Genomic DNA, 23674 nt, shown 5'->3' with positions numbered 1-23674 from the left:
AAATAACAGGTCCCCCCTGTGAAGCCCACCCTTATATTCACCCAATAAGTCTTCCCATACCTGCTCTCATATCCCATTTGGCTCCGCCCCCCCATTCCCCTCCCCACTCCACTTTGAGCGGCTCTTGCCCGCTGCGTCCCCTTATCCCTCTCCCCGCTAAATTGGTCCATAAGTGGCCAAACACAAGCCACTCCACGTTTATCCTACTTTTACTAGATTATATACTGCTATAAATGCTTTCCCATGATAATGTGGAGAATATACTCTATTTCCCCCCTACCTTTACCCCCATAAAACCAACCCTTCCTTGCTTTTATATTTCCTAAATTAACATTTTATGGTGTATTTATCCATCACAAGGAGGGGTCACTTCTAGTCTATATATCCTATAAAAAAAAATAAAAACTGAGGTCTTAACCTGGATAATCCAAACTCTGTACTAATACCTTTAATAAACGGGATTTATATGCCCCTTCTAGTTAGATTTATTGCCTAGTAAACCACCATGCTCCTTCATAACACTAACCAGTTATTGCTTCTCCATTCTTTTACTACTCATCATAGAGTACTATTCTTGAAATTTTTTGAATGTATACAATGATGGCATAACTTATGTTGTTTACCTGGCAAGATCATGGTATTAATACTGTACTTTTCTCCTTTGTTATTATTGTTGGACGTTTCATTATTGTTATATTTGTTTATGACTTCAATAAAAAATTATTTAAAAAAAAAATAAATAAATAAATCCTAAGCTAGCTACAATGTAACTATTAGTTATATTGTAGCTATCTTAGCGTTTATTTTATAGGTAAGTATTTAGTTTTAAATAGGAATTATTTAGTTAATGATAGTAATTTTATTTAGATTTTTTGAAATTATATTTAAATAAAGGGGGTGTTAGGGTTAGACTTAGATTTAGGGGTTAATAACTTTAATATAGTGGCGGCGATGTTGGGGGCGGCAGATTAGGTGTTAATAAGTGTAGATAGGTTGCGGCGACATTGGGGTGGCAGATTAGGGGTTAATAAATATAATGTAGGTGTCTGCGATGTTGGGGGCAGCAGATTATTGGTTAATACATATAATGTAGGTGGCAGCGGTGTCCAGAGTGGCAGATTAGGGGTTAATAATATAATGCAGGTGTCGGCAATGTCGGGGGCGGCAGATTAGGGGTTAATAAGTGTAAGATTAGGGGTGTTTAGGCTCGGTGTTCATGTTAGGGTGTTAGGTGTAGACATAAATTTTATTTCCCCATAGGAATCAATGGGGCTGCGTTAGGAGCTTTACGCTGCTTTTTTGCAGGTGTTAGGTTTTTTTCAGCCGACTCTCCCCCATTGATTCCTATGGGGAAATCGTGCACGAGCACGTTTTGCCAGCTCACCGCTACTGTAAGCAGCGCTGGTATTGAGGGGAGATGTGGAGCAAAATTTTGCTCTCCGCTCACTTTTCTGCGGCTAACGCCGGGTTTGTAAAAACCCGTAATACTAGCGTTGCCTGTAGGTGAGCGGTGAGCATAAAATGATCGTTAGCACCGCACACCATTACCGACAAAACTCGTAATCTAGGCGTATAATTGTTAAAAGAATACATCTGGCATATTACAAACATATTGCTGAGTATTTTAAATACTAATTGTTTCTTTAAAGAGACACTAAAGTCAAAATTAAACTTTCATGATTCCGATACAGCATGCAGTTTTATGAGACTTTCCAATTTACTTTTATTGTATACATGTGCACAGTCTTTTTATATACACACTTTATGAGGCACCAGCTCCTACTGAGCATATGCAAAAGTTTACAGTGTATACATATATGATTCTGTGATTGGCTGATGGCTGTCACACGATAGAAGGGGTCAGAAAATAAATGGAAATTTAAAAATGTATTATTGTATTGTCTTTGTATTATGCACATATAAATAATGCAGTTATACTATGAGCCTTTAAATATACTCCACACAAAATGCCTCCCTGCCAAATTCGCTGTAGATTGGTGCACTGATCTTGTCTGTAGAACTTTTGACCAATGTGACCATCTTCATTATGCAAAATGAAATTGTTTTCAATTTGATACGTCTATTGGCCTCCAGAAAAATAGTGGAAGTCTGTTGATAACTAGAAAGCAATAGATAGGACAATGTCCCCTCCTCAAAATCCTAGACCCTGCCATACATATTTTTTACAACTGTACAGAGATTGTATCCTTTAGGCTGCCTATAACAAATGCAAATGTTGTATTCCCTGAATGCCAGTAACACACACAGAGCAGTGATTTTAACCTCTTGGCTTTTGGTAACATACAGAACAGTGAATCCTACCCTTTTACTGGCCATAAAACACATAGGGCTCCATGTACTAAAAGGCGAGTGGCTAAGCTTCAAAACTTGAGAAGTAGTCCGCTCACCTTTGCTGCATATGAGCAGGGGATAAACGGAATCTGCTGCCCGTATTTATCATTAAGCGAGTGTGTAAAGCCCACCACTTCTCTCACGCAACCAATCATGTAAGAGAAGGGACTGTCAATCACCCTGAGCAAGCTCTCTGTGATTTCTCTTTGTCACCTCAGAGGTGGTGAAGAGTGTTAGAAGCAGCCGTCTAATGACTGCTGCTTCTTAAATTGTAGGAAGCAGGCGCGCATGTGCACTGCAAACCTACCCCGAAAAGCCTCTGGAGCAGCTTATGATGCTTTGTACATGGAGCCCATAGACCATTGATTTTCCCCCACCCTACGTCTCTGGAAGTAACAAACAGAGCAGTGATTTCTATCCCCTTTTATAATATGAAATGAGTTTGCTAAAATGTATGACTATAACATAAAATGTTTTACTTTTCTTATACTTTCTGTAACGTATTTGTTTTTAGTGAACAATTAAAAAATAGACTTAATAATCTCAAAGAAACCCCAAAATAACAATATAATATAATATTAGCAGAGAAGCCAAATTTAGGATTAATATATTATGCTTCTCTCACTAATAAGTAATAAATTATATTTTCTCATATTTCTTATCAGAGCTTAAGTAATCATTATTGAATACTATTAACTTTAATAGCACTGACTATAAAACATATCTGAAAAGCACTGCACTTTCAGATAGAGATGTCATTAAAATACTACGAATACAGAAAATATCCATGAGGCAGATGGAATATAACCTATTTAAATTAGATTAAATGAAGCACAATAAACATGTAATAGACTTAGTCCTATAAAAAAAACACACCTTGAGCAGATCCAATTGAATATGTCATTTTGGGGGAGGAGATTATACCAATTAACATTTTGACCTTAGAGTAGACTTTAGACCGCTACATCACATGGAGATCTCTTTGTAGATACAGGAGGAAATAAATGTCACTGGAAGACCTGGGATTGTATCTCAGGTTGAATAAGCTCAGCCAGTCATCTGTTCATCATGGCATTCAATGGAACATGGAAAGTGGACAGAAGTGAAAACTATGAAAAGTTTATGGAAGTTATGGGTATGTATTACTCTATTTCCAAGAACACAATGGTCTATTAATTTAAGGTATATATTAGCCATACTCTCATTTTGCTCTCATTTAAATATTATGGGTAGGCTGACCATATTGCCACTTTAAAAAGGGACACATATAAAAAATACATATGTCAGGGCTGTTTTCAGGGCTGTTTAAAGAAATGGTTTTGTATAAGAACCCTCACATATGTATTTTTCATAAGTGTTCCTTCTTAAAGCGGCAATATGGTCAGCCTAATTATGGGACAAAATACAAACTGAATTTACCATACTGGTTAAAAAGCATATAATCTTTCTTCATATAATAGTTCATTGCAGAGAAATAATCACAATGCTTTTCTGCATCTCTTCCAGGTGTTAATGTAGTGAAGAGGAAACTGGGAGCACACGATAACCTGAAGATCACAATCCAACAGGATGGAGACAAATTCACAGTGAAGGAATCTAGCACCTTCCGAACCATTGATATCGTTTTCACACTGGGAGTACCATTTGATTATACTCTGGCTGATGGAACAGACATGAATGTAAGTGACCACTGGTAACCTACCTAAATGAAGAGGACGGTAGATCTTACATTGTACGCCAGCATAGCAGCCTTGAGTTATAATGTTGTATTTGATGCAGTTTGCCAGCAATGTCTTTCTAACATGGCCTATGACACATATATTGATCCACTGTAGTAAGATAACATTGTTAGTGCTTAAATGCCAACATATATGTCTTGTGCAAATATAATCTTAGGTGTGTGTAGCTGATATGAATGTAAAGAAACACACACCCTAAAAAAGTAATTTACAAAGAACCAGGATACGATTAAATTGTAGGCGTGTGAAGTGTTGTACATAAAAGTTATACAAGAATGGTATTATATGACTGGTATGACTAGTCATTTTAAAATAATATACTATATATGAAATGTGAAAACGTTTCTAATGGCTGCACTGTGTGAAAACCTTTTTGGAATATATGGTAGATTTAGTTCAACAGTAACAGCTCTAAAATTACAGGACAAACTCTTGCTGGAAACTTTCTCTGCACTCAGGGATATAGAATGTATAACGATTTACTGTAAAAAAAATTTTTGTTGTATACTTGTTCTAGGATAAATAAAATGTAAATGTAAAAATGTTGTTGTATACTTGTTCTAGGATAAATAAAATGTAAAAATGTTTTTGTTTTTTTGCGGGGGGTGACTTAAAATAACCTGTGCATAAAAATCCTACGTTTAGTTGTCTTGCTTGTGAGCATAACCTCTGTTATAGCTACAGGAGGTGTCCTTATCAAGCATATGACATAAGCATCTCTTCCTAATCTCTTTTAGTTTAAATAACTTTTATTTTTTCATGTACTTGATAGTCTTAACATGATCTAGTATTAGTTTTTATCATGTGTTATTCCTGGGTGAACATACACAGCCTAAAAAGGGGACATGCATATTATATTACTTTAAATTATTTTTTCTCATGATTTTAGTTTTGTGTGGTATTAATAAACATACCTGAAATAAATATGCTATTACAAATTAATGGTTAAATAGGATTTAAAGTGCAATATGATGATGCTATGTTCAGAAAGTTATTATCCTCATTGTTATGAAATTATATATTTAACAATCCTTTTTACTATGATTGTAATGGAACATTTCTATTATTAACTTTTAAGGGCTCCTGGCACCTAACAGGAGATGAACTGCTTGGAACATTCACCAGGAAAGATAATGGAAAGGTGCTGACAACCACCAGAAAAATAGTTGGTGATGAACTTGTTCAAGTAAGTTTGGCAGCAACATTTCATGTTAGTTAGTTCTTTTATATAAGGCACAGGGACGGCTTAACCATACGACCAAGTGGGACCAACGGACCCAGGCAGCACTTGACAAGGGGCAGCACTTTAGTGACTGAGTCAGTCACTGTCAGATCCAGAACATGTCTGTCCTCTGTCTCAGTAGGGGAAGTCAATGGCTCCCAGCAGCATAACCTCGTCATGCACAAAGACATAGAACAGGTCAGGGGTGACATTCAAGGTGGGACAAGTGTATCTCTTCCCTAATTTCCTTCCCACTTATTGCACAATTGTGCATAAGCATTGATTGCATACAGGTAGGCAGGCTTAGTAAGATCAGCAGTGAAGCTAGTAGATTGATATGCTAATCAGTAATATTACTCCTGGGAGGCGTCATTGCATTCCCAATATCTTGAGCCGGCCTTGATAATGCATAACCCTCCCACTTGGCACTTATAAAAATAGATAAGACAATGGGGCCCATTTATGAAGCTCCGTAAGGAGCTTGTGGGCCCGTGTTTCTAGCGAGTCTTCAGAGTCGCCAGAAACATAAGTTATGGAGCAGCGGTCTGCTCCATAACCCTGTCCGCCTGCTCTGATGAGGCGGACAGGAATCGCCGGAAATCAACCCGATCAAGTACGATCGGGTTGATTGACACCCCCTGCTGGCGGCCGCGAGTCTGCAGGGGGCAGCGTTGCATCAGCAGCTCACAAGAGCTGCTGGTGCAATGCTGAATACGGAAAGTGTATTGCTCTCCGCATTCAGCGATGTTTGTCGGACCTGATCTGCCCTGCCGGATCAGGTCCGACAGACACATGATAAATAGGCCCCATAGACACATGAATGTCGGTCAGAAAGGCTACAGCTTTTTATATTAATACATTAAAGGGCCAATAAAGTCAAAATTAAAGTTTCAGGATTCAGATAAAGCATGCAATTTAAAAAAAAAAAAACAATAAACTTCCATCATCAAAACATGCACATTCTTTTTATATATACACTATCTGAGGCTACAGCTCCTATTAAGCATGTGCACAGTACACAGTATATATGCATATGCATTCTGTGACATGATACAGGGGGAGGGAAATTTGGATTACCTTTTACATTTGCCAGAAAATATTTTACTGCCCATTCTAAATACAAAGTAAGTGCTATTGCTTTGTCTTTTTATTGTGCATTTTCAAGTATTCAATTATATTGTATTTAGTGGTTCTTTACTATATTAACTTACAACAAGTGAAGCGCAACAAGAAAGCAGACTCCCCTGTGTCTGTCCTGCTACGAAGCAGGCTCCCCATGCTGGATAAAAAAGCACACCTCTAAAAACAGTTTTCTCCTACCACTAAAAGAAATAGGAACCCAGATCCCATTAAAAGAAACCAACAGCACAGGCAATCAGCCACCCAAGCTACAACAAGCCTAATATTAGGGAATGAGGGAACTTTTTGCCATCCAACTCAAGGATTGAAATCACTTTTGCCCTAGATTTTTTATTTCACCCCTTTTAACCCACCCAACCCATTACCCTGAGCCAGACCCCTTAATGAAGCTCAAGGTGGAGTGAAATCTTGCATGAAGTCTTTTCTTTATCTACAGAATGTTTGTATGATACTAGTAACTGCTGTTCCAATGAAATCTTAACTGTGCAGTACTTAGTAGCTGATGTTTTTAATAACTAGATTTTTAATGACACACAATTAAAACATATTTTCTGTCTTCTATTACAGACGTATTCTTATGATGGGACTGAGGCTAGCAGAGCTTTCAAGAGAGGCTAAATGTTGTTCCAGTTCAGAAAAAAAAGAAAATCCATCAACAGATATAGAGGTTCCACATCCCTACAAGTTGCTGACAATGTGACCCTGCAAAAATGTTGTTTTCCCAAGTGCATTTTTTACTGATATACAAAAAAAAGCATTGCTGGTTACTTTGCTGTATATATTAGAGTTACAATTGTTTAGATAAAACATGCCCATAGGATTGTTATTTTCATATGCTGTCCACAATAAATGTGGTTCATAGAAATCCTGTTGCATGCTTTTTTTTACAGTTAAAATATGCATACAACATATAACAAATAATTCAAGACATATAAATATGTGTTGTGGCATCATCGATAAACACACAGATATAATTCAAAACCTCATAAATGAATATAGAGAAACAAAAATGACTTATTTTCTTGAGTGTTCAGAGTCAGTTGAAATTACCCAGAGGTGCCTGATTTTTCTTGTTTCTCTCACACCTCTTGACCCCATACTCGGCACTTACGTTCCGCTTAAATAAATTCATGACACAATAAGGTGGGGTTATAAAGGCCGCAGCTTGTTTTATTGAACACCATAAATAATATATCAATAACATTACCAAATAGTCAATTAATCATATCCATAAAACCCTGGGGGGCTTGCCCATCCACAACACGTGCCGTTCCTACCACTAAGAAGGGCACGCCCCATTTTATCAAATTCTCCCCTGCCAATCAAACAGGAGGTACCAACAATCCACTCTGATCAAAACCACCACAAAATAGGCAAACACCCCCCGCCACCCCCAAGCTGCGACATGCCGCTAAAAACACATAGAAAAAAGGGGAGGGAGGGAGCTTCTCCTCACCCGTTCTGGTCCTCATATGCTGCTCCCGGTCATCCTCCCTGGCCGCTCTGACCGTCCCCGAAACCGTTCCTGGAAAGCAGCCACCATAAGTCAGGTAAAACACCTGCTGTACCGGGTCCCACCATTCCGTTGCACGCAGGAAAGCATCAGCTTCTCCTCGCGCGTTATGCTCCTGAACTGCCTCACTTCCTCTACGTCACACCACCTACTTTCAAGAGGCCCAGCCTACTGGCCCCTGTACGACTCCTCCACTTGGCCTCCATGGGGGTCACAGAACCCTTCCTCAATTTTTTCTTCCGGGTTCTTCTTTCTCTTTCTGACTCTACATTTTAATTCTGTTTTAATTTTTCACTCCTTTCTGTCTTCACTTTCTGTCTTGTTCATTCTTACTTTCTCTTTCAGACTCTTATCTTCAGCTGTCATTTTTTTAAATTATACTTCTCTACTTCACCCTGTTTTTTAATTATTATTATTATTATTATTATGATTATGAGTGAAAGAAAAATATCCTTATACAAAAGAGAATATTTACAACCAAACAGAAATGTCATGACTATATAAAGTTGCTTGTAAACCTTCATTCAAACCTTCATGTTAAGTTGTGGTATTATAGCCATTATGTTGTTAGCCCATATCTAAGTGTAGATATAACTTCCTCATAAACAAGGGAAATTAGACCAACATGAACAGGCATACTGAAGGATTTAACAAGCTTCCACATAACTACAACATGTGCTTATAACATGGAAGAGTGAATCATCACCAAGACTAAATAAAAGGTTTAAAGGGACGTTAAATGCTAAATAAATGCTAGATAGAATGATGCATTCAAAGAAAAGATTAGTCTGAGAATAATATGTAGATGTATTTTTAAAGTTTCAATATTTATTTAAAAATTGTCTATAAAACAATGGGAGCTGCCATGTTGTAACTTAGGTTTCCTTCTCTGCAGCAGCCAATTAGGGACAGTTATAAATTGGTCACTAGAGTGTGCAGCCAATGGCTGTGTGGAATATATCCGTGTTCTGCACTTCCATTTCTAACAGGAATAAAAAAGCTCACAATTTCAGAATGGAATTACAGGAAAAGGGGACAAAATAAATAATGAAAGTATATTGCGGAGTTTTTTATATATACAATTTATCATTTTATATTTATTTACTATCTCAAAGTGTTTAATGTCCCTTTAACATTTGTTGGTACAGAAAAGGAGCTAGGGATTTCTACTATTTACATTATTAGTGCCGCCTTGAAACTCCCAAAAAGAAATAGTTCTAAGGATTCAGTTATCGCTTTGGAAAAACAGGCAGAGGTTATTTATTAATGTATTCACATCTCAATTTAGTCACAAGAAGGATGCCTACACAGTATATTATATTAAAGGGAGTAGTATTTGCAAACAGTTCCAACATTTTGGAGGATAGTTGTAAATGGAGATAGCTAGGTTGTCTTTAATTGATAAATACATTTCTTCAGTTTTTCTGAGTTTCAAAGCTCTTCTTCGAAGTCTTGGGGGAATACATTTTCTAGGGTATTGCAGGAGTCATTAAAGGGACAGTTTAAACCTTAGTCATCTTAAAGTCTTACCTTAGATTAAAGGGACATTCCGGTCAAAATTTAAATACACATAGGTGAATTACATATTTGAATGTAAACATATTTGCAATATACATGTATTGACAAAAATGCTTCTAGTAAATGTTATCACTGTTTAGGGGCTTATCTATCAAGCTCCGAAAGGAGCTTGATGGCCCGTGTTTCTGGCGAGTCTTCAGACTCGCCAGAAACACAAGTTATGGAGCAGCGGTCACAAAGACCGCTGCTCCATAACCCTGTCCGCCTGCTCTGAGCAGGCGGACAGGAATCGCCGGAATTCCACCCGATCAAGTACGATCGGGTTGATTGACACCCCCTGCTGGCAGCCCATTGGCCGCGAGTCTGCAGGGGGCGGCGTATTGCTCTCCGCATTCAGCGATGTCTTGCGGACCTGATCTGCACTGTCGGATCACATTCGCAAGACATTTGATAAATAGGCCCAATTGTGTTAACATTTTTCTCTGCACATGCATGTGAAGCATAACTAGATATTCTCAGTGAACCAGCATTTTAAATCCTGCAGCTGCTCAGTGGGGCTTGTATCATACCAGCAATTTACAAACTGAGTCATTACCAGATGGTACAAGCACCTTTGGCTCTATGAGCAAGTGCTGTGTTTAAAATACTGGTGCACGGTGCATACTTAAATACACTTTTGAAACAGCTATAGCTTTTATTAGAAGCATTTTTGCTAATACATGTATATTAGAAAGATGTTTCTATTCAAAACAGAAATGCATCCATGTGGAATTAAATTTTGACTGGAATGTATCTTTAAGCTGCAGAAAGACTGCCGCACCCTTTCTATATCATGCAACAGGAACAGTAAAAAAGTTATTCTAAAATTAATATTGTTTCTGGCCAATGTGAAATGGCTGCCAAGCTCCACTCACTGATCATAGAAGTCAATGGAGCAAAAAAAGTGGAAAAAAAAACTACATTTATGCTTACCTGATAAATTACTTTCTTTTACGATATGACGAGTCCACGGATTTCATCCTTACTTGTGGGATATTAACCTCCTGCTAACAGGAAGTGGCAAAGAGCACCACAGCAGAGCTGTATATATAGCCCCTCCCCTTCCCCTCCACCCTCAGTCATTCGGCCGAAGGTATAGGAAGAGAAAAAGGAAAGGCTAAAAGGTGCAGAGGTGACTGAAATTTACAGAAAATATAAAGAAAAACTGTCTTAAAAAGAACAGGGTGGGTCGTGGACTCATCATATCGTAAAAGAAAGAAATTTATCAGGTAAGCATAAATTTAGTTTTCTTTTACAAAGATATGACGAGTCCACAGATTTCATCCTTACTTGTGGGAAACCAATACCAAAGCAATAGGACACGGATGAAAGGGAGGGACAAGACAGGAACCTAAACGGAAGGCACCACTGCTTGAAGAACCTTTCCCCCAAAGATAACCTCAGAAGAAGCAAAAGTATCAAATTTGGAAAATTTGGAAAAAGTGTGAAGGGATGACCAAATCGCAGCCTTACAAATCTGTTCAACAGATGCATCGTTTTTAAAAGCCCATGTGGAAGCCACAGCCCTAGTAGAATGAGCCGTAATTCTTTTAGGAGGCTACTGTCCAGCAGTCTCATATGCCAGGCGGATGATACTTCTCAGCCAAAAAGAAAGAGAGGTAGCCGTAGCTTTCTGACCCCTATGCTTTCCAGAATAAACAATGAATAATGAAGATGATTGATGGAAATCCTTAGTTGCTTGTAAGTAAAACTTTAAGGCACGGACCACGTCCAAGTTATGTAACAGACGCTCCTTCTTAGAAGAAGGATTAGGACACAAGGAAGGAACAACAACTTCCTGATTAATATTCTTATTCGAAACAACCTTAGGAAGGAACCCAGGTTTGGTACGTAAAACCACCTTATCAGAATGAAATATGAGATAAGGCGAATCACACTGTAATGCTGAAAGCTCAGAAACTCTTCGAGCAGAAGAAACAGCAACCAAAAACAGAACTTTCCAAGACAATAATTTTATATCCATGGAATGCATAGGTTCAAACGGAACCCCTTGCAGAACTCAAAGAACTAAATTCAAACTCCGGGGAGGAGTAATAGGTCTAAATACAGGCTTAATTCTAGATAGAGCCTGACAAAAAGACTGAACATCTGATACATTTGCCAAACGTTTGTGAAACAGAATTGACAAAACTGAAATTTGTCCCTTCAAGGAACTTGCTGATAACCCTTTCTCCAATCCTTCTTGGAGAAAAGACAAAATCCTAGGAATCCTAACTTTACTCCATGAGTAACCCTTGGATTCACACCAATAAAGATATTTACGCCATATCTTATGATAGATTTTTCTAGTGACAGGCTTTCTAGCCTGTATCAAAGTATTGATAACTGAATCCGAGAATCCTCGCTTCGATAAAATCAAGCGTTCAATCTCCACGCAGTCAGTTGCAGAGAAATTAGATTTGGATGTTGGAAAGGACCTTGAATGAGAAGGTCCTGTCTCAACGGAAGTTTCCACAGTGGCAGAGAGGACATGTCCACTAGATCTGCATACCAAGTCCTGCGTGGCCACGCAGGCGCTACCAGAATCACTGAAGCTCTCTCCTGTTTGATTCGAGCAATCATGCGTGGGAGGAGAGGAAACGGCGGAAACATATAAGCTAGGCTGAACAACCAAGGTACTGCCAAGGCATCTATCAGTTCAACCTGAGGATCCCTTGACCGGGATCCGTATCTTGGAAGCTTGGCATTCTGACTAGATGCCATCAAATCCAATTCCGGTCTGCCCCATCTGAGAATCAATGAGGCAAATACCTCCGGGTGAAGTTCCCACTCCCCCGGATGAAAAGTCTGTCGACTTAGAAAATCTGCTTCCCAGTTCTCTACTCCTGGGATGTAGATCGCTGACAGATGACAAGAGTGGGCCTCTGCCCAACTGATTATCTTGGATACTTCTATCATCGCTAAGGAACTCCTTGTTCCCCCCTGATGATTGACATATGCCACAGTCGTTATGTTGTCCGACTGGAATCTGATGAATTTGGCCGAAGCCAACTGAGGCCACGCCTGAAGTGCATTGAATATTGCCCTCAGTTCCAAAATATTGATTGGAAGAAGAGACTCCACTTGAGCCCAAACACCTGAGCTTTCAGGGAATTCCAAACTGCACCCCAGCCCAGAAGGCTGGCATCTGTTGTCACTATCATTTATGAGGGTCTGCGGAAACAAGTCCCCTGGGACAGATGATCCGACGACAACCACCAAAGAAGAGAGTTTCTGGTCTCTTGATCCAGAATTATCTTTGGAAATAAATCCGCATAATCCCCATTCCACTGACCGAGCATGCATAGTTGCAGTGGTCTGAGATGAAAGCGAGCAAATGGAACAATGTCCATTGCCGCTACCATTAATCCGATTACCTCCATACACTGAGCCACTGATGGCCGAGGAATGGACAGAAGTGCTCGGCAAGTATTCAAAATCTTTGATTTTCTGGGGGCGGAGTTAACCGCCAACAGGGATAGACGTGCTTGAGGAGAGCTCCTGCAGCTAAAACCCTAAAAGTGCACAAGTTAACGTATTTCTGCCTATATTTGGGGGTACTCTGGACATACTCTAGCCCACAATAACAACCTCTTCCCCCTTATATAAAATTTGGGGGCCTTTGTAAAACTTTGTAAAACTTTGGGACATCTGGTGCCCTAATCGTGTCTCTGCTGCCGCTCTGCCCTAACGTAGTGCTCCCTGCTAGCTCCGGAGGGTCGGGGATCCGCTCCGGAGCAGAAGACTGCCAATTGCTTACCAGCCAAGGGACCAGCTAGACGGCTACACTTGTGACCGGAGTCCGAGCCGCATCACCCTTCTCGCCGCCCCGCCGGAGGACAGTCCTTCCTGTGGACCACCTACCCAGCCTCACTGACCATCACCCCGGGAGTGACATACCTTGGCCCAGGTCCTACGGGCTCCCACTTGCTGCCCGGTCACACCGGGACCCTGCGCGCCTGAACTATTTTGGGCGCGAAGATCCACCATTTTAGTTGCGGCCTGCCCGGGAAGGCTTTCAGAGCCTCACACACCCAGCTACTTGCGGCCTCACCTACCTACAACCCTCCGGTCCTACAGAAGGCGCCCCTGCTGTATTCCTGGACTACCGGGGAATAGGAGCCTCTGCAGCTTTAGAAGCAGTTACGGTGGCAGCCTCTGGACCTGAACTGCTTCAGACCACCAGCACAAGGGGAAGGTGAGTCAATCCCATCTTAAGCACTCACAGCCTGGGGGTTACCTTAGATGGACATCCACCCCTCTTGCCCTCCTCCCGCCTCTCCTGAGGCCACTTATAAAACGGGCTACATGTTATTATCTTGCCTGAAGGGCCCCAAGACCTACACATTCTAACTTACATCGGTCCTTCTGCAGCACCACAGGGCCCATAGGGCTAGAGCCCCTCTCTTTGCTACCCTACAGTAGCCCTACCTGTGCCGGGACATACTACAGCCAGTGTTGTTGCATTCACCTATGAGACCATAAGTAAGCTCTACACTTTGAACTGTCTCTACTATCTACCCTCTCTGAACTTGTTTCACTGGATCTCTGGGGACTGCTTTATTCTGCCTACAGAGAAAAGAGCACAGCATAGAGCCTCAGGAACTAAAGTTCAGGACACTGTGGCCAACTTATTCACCCCAGATCTCCTGTCCACCTGACAGGTAGCCCCACTGTGCCCTGCTGCATGTAGCCTCAAGCTGGGAAGAAAAATTTAAAAACCTGAGGGGCTGCAGTCACAGTAAACCTACTCTCACAGCTCTGCCTAAAAGTGTCCTTAGTGTGACCCTCTGAACACATTAACCTGTCCCATTAATTGGTGTCACCGTTGCTGCTGCGTCAGCCTATGTGCCTTTGGGCTCTATGCTCAGAGTGGAGTGTTATTACTTTTATCTGCCCTACTAATGCTTGCTTCTCTTCACAGGTTCTATCTACTGTGTTAATCCATGTGGATGCCTTCTGTTTATTAAGCATATGTCTATTTAACTCCTCTTTGCTGCTCTCAAACTGCATTTCCATATTTGTACTGATACTGTGGTTTTAGGTTATACTTAGGAACATACTTAAGCCAGCCTAGCAGTTAGTGTACTCTCACATTCGTGGCCCACCCCAGTGGCGTGCTGGTCATTTCCACCTATCATTTACCATAAAACACCCCTCCTCCCCCCCTATACTAAGCTAAGTGATAACCCATTAGCCTTGGCCTCGGATTGCTTAATCCCCAACACTCGGGGCGTAGTGCTCCCCATCAGTTTTATTCTAGTTATCTGTTAGGGCCTTTGCTACCTAGAGTTGATCTAAACTTTAAAGCATACTGCTGTGTATACTTATTGCTCTGTGTTTTGGTGTTAGTGCTGTAGGTCCCGCTACACGGGACGGGCTGCATTGACCCCCCCCCGCGCCTCCTCCGCTCTGTCAGGGTTGGTCACCTCCACTTCCCCTTTTCCCTTCCCCTTGGTCATATCCCCCTCCCTGAGGTGCGTGGGGGCTCTTTGGAGTCGTCAACATTGCTGGGGTGTAGTACTATGTGCTAGGTGTCATTCCTTATGAGGACAGTGCGAGCCCCGCTCTTACAATATACCATATATTGCTAATGTCTCACCCAGGTATTGAAATTTAACCCTGCTTTCTCTTTGAGTTTAGTCCAGGGTCTCAACGACTTCTCTGTGGATACGTGGTCAGGGTGGACCTTGTCTCCACCATACCGACATACTCCTTGGTCTCTTTTCACCATCAATCATGTCACACTCAGCTAGAAAAAACACCAAGACCCAAGCAGCCTTGAAGCAGACTGTCCTAGACCATTTCTCTCAGCCGTGCAAGAAACCTCCCTCTGTGAGCAAGGACATTAGCGACCCAGAATCTCAAGATCAGGGTTCGCAATCAAGTTCTCAGTCTGTTGCACATCTCAACCACTACATCACCTAAAGTACTCTTCAGAAACTCCTTGCAGCTCAGACTAAATCTATCACTACTGAGATTCAGAGAAGTTCAGCTGAACTTAAAAAGGAAATCCAAGAAATAGGTGATAGGGTTGACTCCCTCGAGCGGCAACAAGACGATCTGGCTACAGATAATTCGAACCTTCTGGCCTACGCAGAAAATCTAGCTGAACAAATCTCCCAGCTGGAGCTGAAGCTGGCAGATGTGGAGGACAGAGCTAGGAGGAACAACATAAGATTTAGAGGCATACCTGAGACGGTAAACATGGGAGGTCTACAGGAATTTCTCACAGCTTTGTTCACCGCATACCTGGGACCCCTAGAAGGCAACATGCATGCTATGGAGAGGGCCCACAGGGCTCTCCAGCCACGTTCAGTATCATCAGACAGGCCGAGAGATGTGGTCGTCTGCTTCCACTATTTTACCTTCAAAGACCGGTTGATGCAGGCAGCATACAACAGACCTACTTTGCCTGATAATCTCAAAGACATCCAACTCTTACCTGACCTCTCCTCACATACCTTAGAACAACGAAAGCTCTATGCTCCAATTACTACTCAGCTGAGGAAAGCAGGGATCAAATATAGGTGGGGATTCCCCACCAAGCTGATTGTGACTAAGGACAATCAAACCCACACAGTCTCTTCACCTTCTATGGGAGGCACTCTACTAGCTAATTGGGGACTCCAAGCTGCCCCCAGCAACCAGCAAGAGTCTCGCTCCAGATTGAGGGTCACAGCCCCTGAATGGTCTGTCAAGGAACAAAGACCAAAGCGGTCAAAACCGAACCCCCCTGACCACACCCTGAGGCCTCAAGCCTCACCCACTTGAGATTGTCGACATGCGTTTCAATACCACTGTCTGGTTCATATACTGTGATTTTTTTCCATCCTCAATATTTGTTGTAACTAATTTAAGTTAGAGTTTCAGTCGACATATATGGTTAATTAGCTATTGTGTGTTTTTCTTTGCAGTTGAGTGGGGCTACTTGCACTAGTCCCTTTGTCTTTTAGACACGGTTGGCTCCCCCCCCCCAATTTCTGGTGCCCATCCTAGGGTCCCACATAGGTGGACAACTTCCACTTGCTATCCCTCATCCTCCATCCCCTACTCCAACCAACCTTGACCCTACCCTTCTCTCCTCCCCCCCCTCAGGAATCCTAAATGGCCTCCCTTAGATTCCTCACCCATAATGTCAGAGGCCTCAACACTGTAGGCAAGAGATGCCTTCTATCACGTTCCCTCCGCCACCACGGAGCGGACATAGCCTTCCTTCAGGAGACGCACCTTCTAGCGGACTCCTCCCCCCCCCCACATCTCCAAGGACTTTCCAGTATTTGAGGCGGCTTCCTTCACAAAGAAGGCCAGAGGAGTAGCCGTCCTAATATACAAAAGAGTGGCTTACGAGCCCCTCTTCATTTTCAGAGATCCTAAGGCTAGATATCTCATCCTTATATATAATTTAGATCATGTCACATATACCCTTGTTTCGGTCTATCTCCCAAACTCACTTCAACCCAGATACCTCAGGAAGGTCCTTCTCCATGTGGAGAAGGTTAAACAAGGCAGAGTTATCCTTGCTGGTGACCTGAACATGGTATGGGATGAGAATATGGATAGGAAAACAGGCCCCTCTAAGAGACTCCCCCCCAATCACGACCCTACCAGTCGTAGGTTTCGGGAACTTATTTGCCAGTACACGTATTTTGACATTTGGAGGTCCCTACATCCTCTAGATAAAGATTTCACCCACTTTTCCCACCCTCACTCTACACACTCTAGGCTTGATCACTTTTTCTGCCACCCAACTGACCTAGATCTGGTCCACGCTGTGAATATACACCTTACCCCGTGGTCAGACCACGACCTTATCACCTTAGACATTGACTCTAGTCACACTACTAAAACCAGAGCCCCTTGGAGACTGCCACACCATCTCCTTTCGGATGTCCCGTTTAGAGAAGAGATCAGGAAAGAGATCTGCTTCACCCTCCAGACCAATGATACCCCAGAAGTTAGCGAGAATACTATGAGGGGGGCATTTAAGGCTACTCTACGAGGCCTCTTCATCCGTAAGCAGGCTCATCTCAGGAGACAGGCAGGCCTTCCCCTCTCCCAAGCACATAGCAGACTGCGGGTACTCGAAACCCAAAGGCGGACCCCTGACTCGGTAACCCACAAAAAAAACTGAAGTGGAAGACCTTAGGCGGCACATTTGCCAATTAGAATTCTGTAAAACACAATCCAATCTCCTTCGTCTGAAACAACTCCTATACTCCAAGGGCAATAAAGCAGACTCTTTACTAGCCAATAAAATCAGACAGCGTGCAGGTGCCACTCGTATTCATGAAATCAAACAGGGCAGCCGTTCAGTCCGACTTCCTTCCCAGATTGGCCAACAGTTCCATCAGTTCTATTCTGAACTTTACAATATAGGCAATACAGCGGCGATAGGGAAAGCCCCCTCGGAAAACATAGATTCCTTTCTTCACTCCCTCGAGCTTCCCACCCTCGATGACTCCCATAAAGAGTGCATTGACTCCCCGATTACTAGCCAGGAGGTTAAATTGGTTATTAAAAAACTAAAATCTCTTAAAGCCCCTGGACCTGATGGCTTCACGGCCATTTTCTACAAGACATACCTAACAGAACTTGTCCCTATGCTTACCAGATTTTTCAACAAGGCTATGTTCACAGGGAAATTCGACAGGGAATTCCTTGAGGCCTCCATCATCACCATTCCCAAACCCAATAAAGATCCTACCCTTTGCGTTAGCTACCGACCCATTTCACTCATCAATACCGACGTTAAGATATACGCCAAAATACTGGCTAATCGGCTAGCAAAATTGCTTCCAACACTGACACCAGGTCGGGTTCATACCAGGGAGAGAAGACCCAGATAACACCAGGAGGCTCCTTAACATACTCCTAGAGGCCAAGAGACTGAATAGGCCACTTGCGGTGCTCTCCCTGGATGCCGAGAAGGCCTTCGACCGCGTCAGATGGGAATATCTCTGGCGGGTCTTAGAGAACTTCCAGTTCCCTACGCATATTATTCTAGCAATCAAAGCTTTATATTCCTCCCCAGTGGCCTTAGTGAGAGGACTGGGGTTTGACCCCACTCCCTTTCCTATATCTAATGGCACCCGTCAGGGTTGCCCCCTTTCCCCGATTTTGTTCGCACTGGCCATGGAGCCTCTGGCTGCGGCCATCAGGACAGATAATGAGATTTCGGGAATCACCCTACACGGTACGGTCCATAAAGTAGCCCTATTTGCAGATGATACTACCTTATTCTTCTCCAGACCCTTACGAGAGATACCGAGACTCTTGTCCCTCCTAGAGACATTTAGTTCCCTGTCGTACTATAAATTAAATCACTTGAAATCCAAATTATTCACCTCTGGGTTTCCCGAGGAGGTCTCCAAAAACGTATGTAAAAAATATAAGTTTATCCCCAGCCATAAGTACGTATCCCATCTCGGTGTCAAATTATCCAATTCTCTCCCCCAAATTCTGGAAGATAACCTCAAACCACTTTTGACCGAGCTAAGGTCCCTGCCCACACGTTGGAACTTCAAATGTGTTTCCTAGTTAGGACGCATAGCAGCTCTAAAAATGAGCTATCTCCCTAAACTCACATATGCCCTCCGCTGTCTACCATTAAGAGTTCCCAGAACTCTTTTAGATCAGTTCCAGAGCGCCTGTACCAAATACATTTGGCAGGGTAAACCCCCTAGAGTTGCTCATAATGTCCTGCAATACCCTAAAATACACGGCGGGGTTGCTTCTCCCTCTATTTTTAGGTATGCGGATGCCGCAATGCTCACTCATATCTCTCAATGGGGTGTCAAGGACTCCCTACCATATAACCTTACGTTAAGGGACCTAATATGGATGCCACCCCATTGCAGAAGGAACCTGGGTGCCTCTAACTCGATTATAAAGGAATGCCTGGCTGCCTGGGACCGCCTAAGGCATAACCCCAAAGTAGCCCCTCATCCTTCCCCAATTACCTCCGTAACTGGTCTTCTGTCCGGTTTACCGGACTCCCATCCGAACGCTTGGGCTCGGCTGGGTATTACGAAGGTGGGAGACCTATGGTCAACCCCGCCACATACAACCTTTTCCCCTTACACCCAACTCAGCATAACTCCATCTACACCTTTGTATATGAAATTTGAATACTCCAGAGTTACTAGTTTCTTATTTAGGTGGGGTTTCAAACCATCGCTATCTCGACAGCTTACCATCTGGGAAGCTAGATGGCAACAGGGGCTCAGATTGGGCAAACCGATATCCTTACACTACTCCCTTATGGAAGGCGCTGCCCCAGTTGACAAAGCCCAGCATATTCTGAAATGGGAACGGAAGTTAGACTTTACGAAACCCTCTTTAGAGTGGCAACGCACGCTCCTTTTCACAAAGAAAACCCTTCATTGCATCACCATCCTTGAAACCTACATTAAAGTGCTCACACACTGGTATTATGTCCCAGCTAGGCTTGCGAAAATCTTTCCAGAGGCCTCCCCCACTTGTTGGAGAGACTGCTCGCACATAGGAGATATGATCCACATTTGGTGGAACTGTCCCAGACTCAAACCTCTCTGGAACAAATGTTTCTCTACACTAACCAGTTTTGGTATTAACCTATCCAGAACTCCCGAGACGGCCCTGTTTCACTTAGGTGTTTTTAAATTACCCAAACATTATGGTGCACTTTGTATCTACCTTCTATCAGCAGTTAAACTTAATATAGCGAGATCTTGGAAAAGATCCTTGCCCCCAGCCTGGTCGGATATTATATCCACCATGACATACATGTACTCTATGGAGAAGAGTATCTACTATGCCTCGGGTAGGACTGATTTCTTTGAACTGATCTGGTCCGATTGGAAAAACAGATTTGATACTCTCTGGCTCCCCACCTTCAACACCTAAATGGCAGTACACCCCTAACCACATGAGCAGTAGATCTGACCTCACCCTTACAAATCTGTACTAACCCCCCTCTTGAAGTCATCTCTGTGTATCTTCCTACCCTTTTCCCCTTCCCCCTCCCCCCCTCCCTCTTGATGATAGCCTATGTCCTGTCAGGACACTGACTCACTTTTCATTGAAATTTACTTTATGTCTGTAATGATTACGTAAATGCTATGATATTTGATGTATTTGTACTTGATGTACGATTGTCTCGTACAGTTGTTGTATCTATTTCACTTTTATTTCAACAAAAGTCAATAAAAATTACAAATATAAAAAAAAAAAAAAAAAAATCTTTGATTTTCTGACCTCCGTCAGAAATACTGTCATGGCTACTGAGTTCCCAAGAAAGGAACCCTTGTCTGTGGAACAAGTGAACTCTTCTCTATGTTCACCTTCCAGACGTGAGTTCTCAGAGATAAGGCGCCATCGCTATCCCTTGCGGTCTGAGAACCGCCAAAAGAGACCCTAGAACCTTTGCGAAGATTCTGGGTGCTATGGCCAACCCGAAAGGAAGAGCCACAAACTGATAATGTTTGTCCAAGAAGGCAAACCTTAGAAACCGATGATGATCTTTGTGGATTGGAATATGAAGGTAAGCATCCTTCAAATCCACTGTAGTCATATATTGACCCTCCTGGATCATTGGCAGAATCGTTCGAATTGTCTCCATCTTGAATGATGGAACTCTTAGAAATTTGTTTAGACACTTGAGGTCCAAAATGGGTCTGAACGTTCCCTCTTTTTTGGGGACCACAAATAGGTTTGAGTAAAACCCCTGTCACTGTTCCAATTTTGGAACAGGACAGATTACTCCCAAAGCAAAAAGGTCTTTAACACAGTGTAAGAACGCCTCTCTCTTTATCTGGTTTGCAGATAATTTTGAAAGATGAAATATCCCTCTTGGGACAAAATCCTTGAATTCCAATTGATAACCGTGGGTCACGATTTCTAGTGCCCAGGAATTCTGAACATCTCTTGCCCAAGCCTGAGCAAAGAAAGAAAGTCTGCCCCCTACTAGATCCGGTCCCGGATCGGGGGCCTACCCTTCATGCTGTCTTAGGACCAGCAGTGGGTTTTTTGGATTGTTTACCCTTATTCCAGTTCTTATTGGGTCTCCAGACTGACTTAGATTGGGAAAAATTCCCTTCCTGCTTAGTGGAAGAAGAAGAAGCGGGGGGTCCTCCTTTAAAGTTCCGAAAGGAACGAAAATTATTCTGTTTACCCCTCATTTTAACTGACCTATCCTGAGGTAGGGCATGGCCCTTACCTCCTGTAATATCAGAAATGATCTCCTTCAATTCTGGCCCAAAAATGGTCTTACCTTTAAAGGGAATAGCTAAAAGCTTATGTTTTGATGACACATCAGCAGACCAAGATTTGAGCCACAATGTTCTACGTGCTAAAATAGCAAATCCTGCATTTTTTGCCGCTAATTTAGCAATTTGAAAAGCGGCATCAGTAATAAAAGAATTAGCTAGCTTAAGAGCCTTAATTCTATCTAGAATGTCAATGGAGTCTCAACCTTAAGAGACTCTTCTAGAGCCTCAAACCAAAAAGCTGCTGCAGTAGTTACTGGAACAATGCAAGCCGTAGGTTGTAAAACATCCCTGATTAACAAATAATTTCTTTAGTAGACCCTCTAATTTCTTATCCATAGGGTCCTTGAAAGCACAACTATCCTCAATTTGTATAGTAGTATCCTTAGCTAGGGAAGATATAGCTCCCTCTACCTTAGGGACCGCTTGCCATGAGTCCCGAATGGTATCTGATATAGGAAACATTTTCTTAAAATTAGGAGAGGGAGAAAACAGTATACCTGGTCTATCCCATTCCTTGCTAATAATTTCCGAAATTCATCAGTGTAAGTAGGAACTTCCAAATATTTATCCATTTTACACAATTTCTCTGGAGGAATCACAATAGGATCACAATCATCCAGATTCGCTAAAACCTCCCTAAGCAACAGGCGGAGGTGTTCAAGCTTAAATTTAAATGACATAGCATCCGAATCTGTCTGAGACAAAACATTCCCTGAATCAGAAATTTCACCCTCAGACAGTAATTCCCTGATCCCCAACTCAGAGCACTGTGAGGGAACATCGGAAATAGCTAATAAAGCATCAGGGGATTCAGTATTTACATTAATACTTGACCTACTGTGTTTACCCTGCAACACTGGTAATTTACACAATACCTCTCTAAGGGTAGTTGACATAGCTGCAGCCATCTCCTGCAGAGTAAAGGAGTTAGACGCACTAGAAGTACTAGGCGTCGCTTGTGTGGGCATAAAAGGTTGTGACACTTGGGGAGAATTGGATGGCATATCCTGATTCTCTTCAGACTGAGAATCATCGTTAGGCACACTTACTTTATTTAAAATATGCTTTTTACATTGTAAAGCCCTTTCAGTAAAAAAAGTTACACAATGTTAGAGGGGGTTGCACAATAGCTTCTTAACACATAGAACAATGAGAAACCTCAATGTCAGATATGTTAAACAGACTAGTAATACCACAAAAGTCGTTTAAACACTTATTTATAGCATAAAATAAACATTAGAAAAAACGTGTACTGTGCCTTTAAGAAAAGAAAAAGTGAACAATTTTTCCAAAATGCACAAAAAAACGTTAAATTATTCCCAAATTTAACTTAATATCGTTGGTTAATTCAAAAATTACTGCACCCAGAAGCATGGGCAGAATTAAGGCTTTAGAAGTACTTATATCAACATGTAGTCAAAAGATAGATAAAAAATACACTCTGCACCTTGCCACAGCTCTGCTGTGGCACCTACCTGCCCCCAGGGTACTTTGAATCAAGTTTCCAACCCTTCAAACCAGCTACACAGTCCAGGAGCCACCGAATTACTGTTTGCTGCTGCTAAGCCTGAAGGAATTGCGCCAAAATAGGCTCCGCCCCTTAAGGTCAAACGTTGGAGTAGGCCCAAACAACACTGCATGGAAATGCAGTTTTGCACTAAAGTAAAAATACACACACAATTAAAACCCTCAAGCATAAAACCAATAAGTTTTAAGTGCCAAAAATAAAAACATAAAACATAGTTTTTTTATATTTTCTCCCATGTCACATAATGCCCAAATATCAACTAATGATAAATATAATATAAGGACTCCAGTAACACCCCTCTTATTAAAATAGGTTTTACTGCTTACCCCATTCCCATACAGGGAAATAATGCCAGCCAGTTCTGATACACCA

At 42.0% G+C, this 23674-nt stretch overlaps 1 protein-coding gene across 1 annotated transcript; it reads left to right on the top strand.

Annotated features, from left to right (window-relative positions):
* The first annotated feature begins 3399 nt into the window (after positions 1-3399).
* Positions 3400-7318, top strand: FABP2 (fatty acid binding protein 2). The gene is made up of 4 exons (XM_053700812.1): positions 3400-3487; positions 3859-4031; positions 5170-5277; positions 7021-7318. Exons 1-4 carry the CDS (start codon positions 3421-3423, stop codon positions 7069-7071), a joined length of 399 nt encoding a protein of 132 aa, XP_053556787.1. The 5' UTR covers positions 3400-3420; the 3' UTR covers positions 7072-7318.
* Positions 7319-23674: the final 16356 nt, after the last annotated feature.

This window comes from Bombina bombina, chromosome 2 (genome assembly GCF_027579735.1).
Source record: "Bombina bombina isolate aBomBom1 chromosome 2, aBomBom1.pri, whole genome shotgun sequence".
NCBI lineage: Eukaryota > Metazoa > Chordata > Amphibia > Anura > Bombinatoridae > Bombina > Bombina bombina.
This window is presented reverse-complemented; position numbering and strand designations above follow the sequence as displayed.